General features: G+C 40.3%; 1 protein-coding gene across 2 annotated transcripts; it reads right to left on the minus strand.

Moving 5' to 3' along the window:
* Nucleotides 1-346: 346 nt before the first annotated feature.
* On the minus strand, nucleotides 347-9,406 carry LOC113023977 (mitochondrial glycine transporter B-like). Of its 2 annotated transcripts, XM_080302796.1 has the most exons (8): nucleotides 9,013-9,406; nucleotides 8,621-8,729; nucleotides 6,042-6,166; nucleotides 4,323-4,407; nucleotides 3,748-3,927; nucleotides 3,331-3,499; nucleotides 1,465-1,628; nucleotides 1,141-1,364 (listed from the first exon to the last, which is right to left on the minus strand). In XM_080302796.1, exons 2-8 carry the CDS (start codon nucleotides 8,633-8,635, stop codon nucleotides 1,242-1,244), a joined length of 861 nt encoding a protein of 286 aa, XP_080158922.1. In that variant the 5' UTR covers nucleotides 8,636-8,729; nucleotides 9,013-9,406; the 3' UTR covers nucleotides 1,141-1,241. The 2 variants fall into 2 exon arrangements, with proteins under 2 accessions (XP_026026280.1, XP_080158922.1); XM_026170495.2 differs by lacking the exons at nucleotides 8,621-8,729; nucleotides 9,013-9,406 and adding an exon at nucleotides 7,033-7,194 and having other exon boundaries at nucleotides 347-1,364.
* Between the last annotated feature and the right edge of the window lie 721 nt (nucleotides 9,407-10,127).

The following is a 10,127-nucleotide window of genomic DNA, read 5'->3' on the forward strand; positions in this document are numbered from 1 at the left end:
TGGAGTTTTCTTTTAAACGCAGAAATCTGTGTTTACATTCAGTGTTTCCTACAAAAATCAAATCCCTCATCATAAAATAAAGTCAAAGTTGCCTTTTTTTTAATATATATATATATATATATATATATATATATATATATATATATATATATATATATATATATATATATATATATATATATATATATATATATATATATATATATATATATATATATATATATATATATATATATATATATATAATGCTACTCCTGTGTGCAGAAAACAAGCAAAACTACCGAGAATCAAAACCACAGTGCTACTGAGAAGCTCCACAGGTTGTCTCAAAATGAAAAATCCTACAAATAATCAAACAATTTATTTATAAAATTCATTTAAAATAAAATAAAAAAATCCATAAAATCCTGACTTTTTTGTTGGGTTTTTCTCGTGAGATGAAATCACTGCTATTCATTGATTTAGCTACAGATGTGGCTATCATTACGCCGAGTCGAAAACGCACCATAGTTTTATATAAACGTAGCTAGCAAAGTTTTAAGCAATACAGCAACAAAGGCTTTAACACAGTTATTAGCATTGGCCTCCATTTTCCCATAATGCAGCTGTGTGAGTACTGATTGTCTGAGCCTGAAACAAATAAACTTCTCTGCTTCTTAAAAAAAAAAAAAAGAGATCAGTCAGCAAGTACGAAACATTGCTCAATCTTGTCAGAACAAATATGGCAGAACCTGCAGTGCTTTGCTTCTTCATCGGATGTAAGTGACACCAGCTTATTGAGTGTCTCGTTCGTTTCTACGGTATTTTAAAACATCGTCAAAGGCAACTCTGTTAGCCAGAAGAGCCACTGGCCCCGTTTTCTGATCGCTAGTAGCCATACCTCAGGAACATAAATATTAGGAGGGACGAGTTCACTTCACAGCAGGGAGTGTCACTACAGTCCGAGACGGACATAAGAGTGCTTCAGGTGTAACATCACAGTCCCAAACAGTTTCACACACACACAGCAAACACACAAACAGAGCACTCTTACTCATGTGTTTCAGGCATTTATCCACCTGCTTCCTTTGCTTATTATCTTGTTACTGCTGGCTCACTGACCCTGTAAGCTCCTCAGCTCCATTTACTTCTTAGATGATAATAATAATAATAATAATAATAATAATAATAATAATAATAATAATACAGAAGTATCCTCTTATAGCTCTTTCCCTTCTCTTGCAGCTAAAAACTTTTGCTCTTCAGGATTTGAGGCCCATTCGAGCCATCAGCTGTTCATACACAGTCCAAGCCATGGCAGCCATGAGAGTGCGTCGAAGAGACCTGGGCACAGCTCCACGAAAAAACCCAGCCATGCCGTGCTCCTGAAGGAAAGGCCAGAGCAGCAATCCTCAGTTAGATGTTATATAATAGTGAAAGTGTTGCTTCTTACTGAAAAACACAACAAGAACGTTGAGTACACACCATGTAGATGCGGCGAACTGCACCTGCTGTGCTACAGTGGGAGGGTCTGACTTGAATGTGAGTCTTCACTACATCTGCAGGCTGCGTTACTACTGATGCCATGACACCCGCAATCACCCCACAGCTGAAGTTCACCAGCGGGGCGTAGGGCGCCGAGGTCACCTCTGAGAGAAGAGAACCCGAGGATGTCAGATGATTTAAATAAAAACAATCAGTCAAACCACAGAAAGAGAAAAATATGTGGAAAACATTAAACATCACAGTTTCACAAAGAGCTGCGATGATTCATTGAGTAACTCGATTATAAAGCATATTCGACACAAATTTCTTGCTGTGATGTTTTAATGTTTAAAACTCTGTAGCGAGCATTTCACCCACATTTTTATTGGCATGTAAATACAGTGTGAGGGTTTTTGACAGATGTTGTTTTTGGGTAAAATACTAAAAATATTGCAGTTTCTAAAAATGTTACACCATGAAGCAGTGGATTGTTAAAGACCTGTGCTTTTCTCTTTGGAATATTTATTATGGCTCATTAATAAGACAAAAGTATTTATCAGTATTTAAAGTGTGAAAGGGTATTTTGAGAACGGCTGCCTTATCCCATTACTCTATTAATCGATACTCAATTAATTAAATGTTTGATAGCGGCAGCCCTAATGTACATCACCAATTCACTTGGCCACACCCCTAACAGTAGCTTGCAATTACAAGGCAAGAACCCATTTTTAGACAGTAATTACAAGTTACTATTAGGAGAAATGGGATGCTCTGTAACACAGGCCTGCCATCATCTTAATAATACTGTTTAATTACAGAGTAAGAAGGGGAAACAGGATATTCTATATTAAAGCCTTCACTCCTAATAGTAACTTGCAATTACCATGTAAGAACCCCTTTTGCACATTGCAATTAAAAGCCCTCACATCCCCTCAATGATACTGTGCACCTACAACAAGAGACAGAAGTAAGGTTACACAATAATAAAACATGAACCTCTAATATTACTAGATAATTAGAATTTACAAAAGGAAAACAACCTTCTTTCTTACAATATACTCACAGTATAATTATTGTTACTCAGTTTTTTTCTCTCTACCTACATTTTAAGCATTTGCCATAAACCATTTAATTTGTTTACACGGTAAAAGTTGGGAAACTACATCAGAGTCGTATTATGAAGCGCTACCAAGACATCAGTGCTCACAGTGAGGGTTTTCCACAACATGTTGTTTCATATGTTTTACATCAAGTGCTTTTAGCACAAAACAGGTGTGAAATGGAAAGAAATTGTGAAAATGGGAATGCATCAAGTTCAGGATTTTTGCTCATAATTAAATAAAAGTTCTCTTATTCACAAGGGGCCGTCACAGCGGGCATCTCCGCATATCTTGACTGGGTAGATTTTTACCCTGGCTGGTCTTTCTGACACAACCACAAAGGGATTTGTGTCTGCTCCCAAGACTGAATCCAGGATCTTTCGTGTGTTATGTGAATGCAGAAACTGCTACACGATGGAGGGACTTGTCAAAGAAAATAATGGGACTTTCTCTAATGGTTCATATAAGCTGGGCTACCTTCTGTGGTGGACGTGAATAAATGTGATTGTGATTGTGCAGCATACAGCTGCTTGCAGAATTTTTAGCCACCCAATTTACTTCTTCAGTCATTCATTATCAGTCTGTGCGCAGCTTTACTGATTTTGCTCACAGAACGAACTGTACAAGCACTAAATCCACCCGATTGATTTTCTGCACAAGCGTTAAAACACTAATGCAAATTTCTGCATTATGTTCCTGGCAAAACATAACTCTTCACATTTTTCTTAACCTCCATTTTGATCTGCTGACTGAGTGTGACTCTCACCTTGAGGCAGCGCTCTCTTGGCCTGGCTGTAAAACATGACGTAGATGCCGGAGAAAGGAGCGTCGCGGAGCAGCGTGGCAGTCAGCCCAGAAAACAGAGCCCTGATTCCCTCCGTCTCATACATACTCCTCAGAGCACCGGGCACACTCACATAACTGTAAAAGCCACTCTGAAAAACACAGAAAAATTGAAATGAAATGTCTTTAATCATGCGGTTGATTGAGTGACAATAGATGTAAATGACTGCCTTTGTATCCACACTACGTGTCTCCACAGAAAAGAGGGTCATAATAAAATAGAGCAAAAACCTCTGACTAAAAGCAGTTCCACAACTTTATTTTAAAAACAGATGTGAGAAGATTAGTAGATATTTCATCTCTGACCATCTGGCGTTAGAGTCTGTTAGCTGGTAGATACCTCGAAGCGCGTCTTGATGACTGTGAATGGTAACATGCAGACTCCGGCCACAGCTCTGGCACCCGCTCCGAGCAGAACTGCCTCGCCAGCGTTGGGAGCTCGGTCCAGGAAGAAGTGCTGCTTCAGGGAGTAGAAGGTGCTGAAGTAGATACCCACCCCAGGGATGCAGCGCACAAATGACTGCAGAGGGAGAACAGTTTTTGTTGTCTTGGTTAAAAACAAAGGCATAATTTACATGGGTTTCTTAGAGGGGAGCATGCGCTATGAGTTTGAGTGTTGGTGGGAGAATAAAATTTCAATTCAGTTTATTTATATAGCGTCAAAATACAACAACAGTCGCCCAAAAGTTCTATTTATTCTAAGGTAAAGACCGTACAATAATCAAAAGAAAACCCCAAGAATCAGACGACTCCTTATGAGCAACCACTTGGTGACAGTGGGAAGGAAAAACTCCCTTTTAAAAGGAAGAAACCTCTGGTAGAACCAGGCTCAGGGGAAGGGCAGCCATCTGCGTACAAACATGCAACAAACAGGATTTGTTGTAAATAATGAAAACGGTGCATTCAGTTGCTCACCGGTGAAACACCTTTCCACAGACTGAAGAACTTCTCTGTCCTAATAACATTGATGAAAACGCTAAACATTCCCACCTTGGGTGCGCTGCAAGACAAAATTTTGAAATCAATACAAACAAATTAAATTGTGCAAACAAATAAAACAAAACAAAAAAAACATTACACTCTACTGTGCAAAAAAACTTAAGCCTCCTCTAATTTATATTTTGCTTCCAAGGAGCCAGGCTTTCTGAAGGTCTTCCAAAGTTTTTTTATTTGGAAATTGGCTGCTTTTCCACCAATTTTCAGTCCAGTCCTTGTACCCGACCACTTTCAGGAACTTATTTATTTTTTGGTTTGTTAAGCCACTTAACACTGACCTGAGTCATTAGAGCATAAAATAAGACACGTAACTCAAAGGATGAACCAGTGTTGTGTCTACAAACAAACAACTTAACAAAAATTTAATTCTAAATTGTATCTTTAGGCACGGCGGTTAGCACTGTTGTCTCACAGCAAGTAGGTCATGAGTTCGACTCCATCTTTCTGTGTGGAGTTTGCATGGGTCCTCTTCCTCCCACAGTCCTAAGAACTGTAGTTAGTGGGGCTAGATTCATTGGTGATTCTAAATTGCCCCCAAGCATGAACGTGAGTGCAAATGGTTGTCTGTCTCTCTGTGTTAGCAGATTGGGGACTTTTCCTGGGTGTACCCCGCCTCTTGCCTCTAACTGGTATAGGCTCCGGCCCATACCAGATAAGGATAAGCTAAGTGGATGGATGGATCTTTAGGGACTTTTTTAAGAGCAGCCTGTCATAAAAACACATCATTTGTTCCCATTTTCTTTACTTAAATCTAGAGACCACAGTTTGACAGGCATGAAACACTATTTTTGCACCAAGAAGGTGATTGCCAAAGAGCTATTAGCTGAAAATTCAACATGTTCAGCGTGATGTGTTCTTAGGAAAATGGATTGGCCTCCCCAGAGCCCAGACCTCAGCAGTGACCTCAACCTTAACAGAGAACAGAACAAAGGGCAGCCAACATCCAAAGGAGAGCCTTGAACGTCCTTGAAGCCTGGAGAACTATCCCTGAAGACTACTGAAAGAAATGACAAGAAAATTTGCCCAGCAGAGTTCAGACTGTCTTGACGGATTAAAGCAGCTACACCAAATATTATACAGTTCTAATGACTTGAAAGTCAAACTATTTCCATACACTGCTCCACTAGTTTTCAATTTTCAAAGCAAAACATAAATAAATGAGGGGTGGCCCAAGACTTTTGCACAGTACTGTAAACACTCAAAGACATGCTGACAATAAATGGTTACAGCTGTGGTGAATCACTACTGTGAAATCAATTACCACAGAAATGATCCTTCTGGAGCTCTGTGCTAAAGAAAGGCCTCCACATGTGAAATAAATAAAACTCCACTTTTAAATGTTTACATTTGCTGTTCTCAGTGGCTGTAATTGCAACCCAGCAGCCTGACAGCATAATTACATCCTGCTGGTGTGACTAATTGCCCCATATGGGTCATACCAAGAGATTGAGGCTGGCACTGCCAGAAGATTTTGTCCTCTTATGCTTTTTATGTGTATGTGAGTGGGTTAAAGTCAGAAAAAGAGAGGGGGAGAGAAAAAAGTATAAAATCAGAGGCATGGTGATGTACACGTGTCTGATGTACATGCAGGTGAAATGTTCTCACTGTGTATCTGTGTGAATGTGTGTGCACACACACCCGGGCTTGGCATTGTTCTGCAGGGTCTGCAGTCGTGTCTTCACCAGATCCAAAGGCTGGAAGAGGAGTGTAGAGCAGGTGCCACTGAGGGAGCCACACATAAAGGCTTTGAGAGCTGGGTGAGCCTGAGGACAACGACAGACATAAAGAAGGACGATGGAGACCGACAGAGAGACGAGGAAAAGGAAGGATGGGAGAAAACCAACGAGAGGACAAGCGAGGAAGTGACATGAGAAAGAAATGGCGGACCAGAAAAGAGGACAGAGACAGAAAACAGACAAGAAGGGAGATAAAGCAGAAAGAAATGTAAAGGATTAGTCACAGCGTAAAGAGGATAACGAGAAAAATATGCCGTTCAGCATCTTCTTCGCCACTGGTCACCTCTTGCTGAATGGCAGAGAAATCTGTATATATTCATTCTCAAACAACTATGCATAAAAACAGCTTGACAAAGCAAAGAAAATATCATATCATAAATATACATGAATTGGACTTGGGATTAAAATCTAAATATGTTTGTGTGACATTTCCACTGCAATAAAACACCCTGTAGCACAGAGCAGAGGCCAGGTTCCTACACAGTGGAGATGATGGAGATGTGTAGAGACAGTTCACTCACTCACTCACAGACACACACACACTGTCTGTTGCATAGAATTAAAGTGAGACTGAACATTATCAGTGGGTACATGCCTTGTAGACAAAAAGGCAGGCAGAATGTGACACGCAGACAGGGGCTAAATTTAGCTACACCTGAAGGTAAACTGTTAAACAGAAATTATATCAATTGGCAAAAATAAATAAATATTCCAACAACAATAACAAACCACAAATAATCATAATCAGCCTTCTATACGTTGCCTTTACAGACACACACACACACACACACACACACACACACACACACACACACACACACACACACACACACACACACACACACACACGAGACACTTTAAATCACACGTTAAGCACAAAGATGCTGTCCTACCTTCCCCGGGATGCCCGGGGCTCGGCTCTGAGAATCCTGTTTTTCCTGCATTTTGCCCACTTTCACCTCCCTCTATCTGTGATGCTGCTCTTACAAATAACATATTATAAAATAAACCTCCATCTCTTACAAACCTTCCCCTCGCTCACTCGCTCTCGCCAACCTACAGTGGCTTTTCTCCTGCTTCCCGTCCTCCCTCCCCCATTTCAGCAGCCAAAGCAGAAGCTTAATCTAGCCCACGTTTTTCTACGGGCTTCTATCTTTATCTTTCAAACACACACACACTCGCGCGTCTGTATTTGGTGCTCGCCTCTCTGTATAGCTCAGTGCTAAAATGCATCTTTTTCAAATAGCATGAGTCATGGAGCAGTTCACGTGGACATTACATTCAGGTCAATCATAAGAATGCTAGTTTTAGTTTTAACAGGAGAAAATATGAAGCTATACACTGAGTCACTTTATTAAGAATAGCTGTTCAACTACTCGTTAATGCAAATATCTAATTAATGTAAACATGGCCAAGACGACCTGCTGAAGTTCAAACAGAGCATCAGGATAGAGAAGAAATTTAATTTAAGTGACTTTCAACATGACACTGCTGTTGGTGCCAAACAGGCTGGTCTGAGGATTTCAGAAAATGCTGATCTTCTGGGATTTTTCCTACACAGTCATCTCCAGGGTTTATAGAGAACGGTCCAAAACAAAGGAAAACAAATTCAGTGTGTGACAGCAAAAATGCCTTCCTGGTGTCAGAGGTCAGAGAAGAACGAACACACTGCTTTAAGCTTTAACTAAAGCAACAGTAACTCAGATAACTACTCGTTACAACGCAAGTATGCAGAAGAGCATCTCTGACCAAACAACAGGTCAAACCTTGACGCAGATGGGCTAGAGCAGCAGAAGATCACAATGTAGCCAGTCCATAGATAAGGAAATAGGAAAAAGAGGCTATAATTCACATGGGCGGCAATTTGCACCAATACTGGACAATAAACGATTGAAGAAATTCAATTCAATCTTATTCTAAGAGTTTTAAGGTGCTTTACATTGTAAGGTAAAGACCCTACAATAATACTGAGAAAATAGACAAAACCCCAACAATCAAGTCGAGACCCTATGAGCAAGCAGATGAGTCTGGTTGGATGAGTCTCAATTTCTGCTGTCAGATTTGGACAGTAGGTTAAAAATTGGTGTAAACCACATGATAGCATGCTCTTTTTGGTGTAATGTGTGTTATATTTTGTGTGTGTGACGACTTTGGGCCTCATAGTACCAACATAATAGAGCATTGTTTAAATGTTACTGCCTATCTGAGTATTGTTGCTAAAACAATTCATCACTTTAGGATTACAGTGTACAAGCCTGTACCTAATGAAGTCGCCTGTGGGTCTATACTGTCATACAAGGTGTGCATTTCCCTAGAAATACTGAGAGCTACAATTGAAATGGCATTTCTATAAGTAAGCGACAGACATCACTCATGTTTCCCTGCGCTAAAAATCCCAACTGTTATACGAGGGAAACGTGTCGCATCAGGTAATTGACCATTTGTCTGCATGCTGTCAATGACAAACATGGCAGCACTCACCGCTGCCAACTCCATCTTTGAGCTGGATGCTGAGCCGGACGGGTCCAGTTTCTCCTGTGCTGCCGCCGCCGTTTTGAAACCGGTTAGGTTAGGCCACAGTGGATTCAAACTGGAGAAATCAGATGGCAGCCATGAGTCACATTTCAAAACATTGAGGTTGCCGGTGTAGCGGCTAATTTAGCTGGCTAGCTAGCTGTCACCAGTGTGGTAAGGTGAAGTTAGGACATCGGCCAACATTCACAAGCCAGCTGTTCTTAAGTCATATAACTGCCTTAAAGCGACCAAAGATGTGAGCTCCAACAGGCAGATTAGTTTCAGATATTCAGAAAAAGTCACTCAAACACATCTAGCGACTAGCTAGCCTGGTAACGTAGCATGCTAGCTCCTCTTACCTGATGTTGCAGTGTTTCAGGGATCGCTGGAGGTGACAGCCACCGCTGTTAGCTGAAGAAAGTCCATATTTTATATTTACTGCGATAGTCTGAAAACATTTCCTTTAACCCAGCGTTACCTTTAACACGTTAACGCCGCCTGACAGGGCTAGCTCAACGACGTTAGTGTTAGCTAGCCAACTTCGTGAGTTGTGCGAAATAAAATGTAACGCTAACACGTCTGAGTGTGAGTTCCAAATAAACCGGGTGTGTCTTCAGTCAGACCACGATCACTAAACACGGGAGTGGTGAAACATCACATGCGACTGTTAGTGAGCGGGCGGTAAAGTTCACCTGCAGGGCAAAGCCGACACACACAACTAGGGTATGTGTGTGCGTGTGTTGTCAAACATGTTATGTATCGAGGTTAGTGTGGCAGATATCCATCTTTTTTTTTTCTTATTGAGATCCTTTATTTGACTTTTTCTACATAATTGAGTTTATCTGCTTACAGTGATTTATCATTTATTTATCTATTTCTGTCACAGTCACTTTTATTTGGCTATAATTGTATTTCGGCCGTTTTGCTATAGCAGAACGTATCCTTTACGTATAAAAACAGTTTGCCGATTTTAAACTTAAATGTTTAAATATTAGAATTATTTAAACATAGATAATTTGAATATCTCCTAGTTTTTATTTTAGAGCACAAACCAGGACATGCATGCACTGTAAAATGTAAGTTTCTGTATTTCTGACAATAGCCTCAAGATGGCGCTGCTGTTCCACAGAAGATGAACATTGCAACATCAACAAGGTTTATTTGATATTTTCTTTCATTATTATAGGTTTAGAATAATCACCACTTGCTGAGTATACCAGAGGGACAGCTCTGATTGAGCTGTTTAGAGAAAAAGGTAGTGACGTGTTGAGACGAGCCATGGTCGAGATATTTGACAAAGGATTTCCAATAGCATAACATGTATTACCAAGAAGCATTATTACAAAATTATCATTGATCAAACCACTTGTGGCAAGTTTAAATGAAAGTAAACTACTTTTGGCAGCCTCCGTTTTCACAAGGGGTCACCACAGCAACATAGCTGTGCACGTCTGATTTTGTGCTGAAGGCCACA

This window comes from Astatotilapia calliptera, chromosome 6 (assembly GCF_964374335.1).
Source record: "Astatotilapia calliptera chromosome 6, fAstCal68.1, whole genome shotgun sequence".
NCBI classification, from domain to species: Eukaryota; Metazoa; Chordata; class Actinopteri; order Cichliformes; family Cichlidae; genus Astatotilapia; species Astatotilapia calliptera.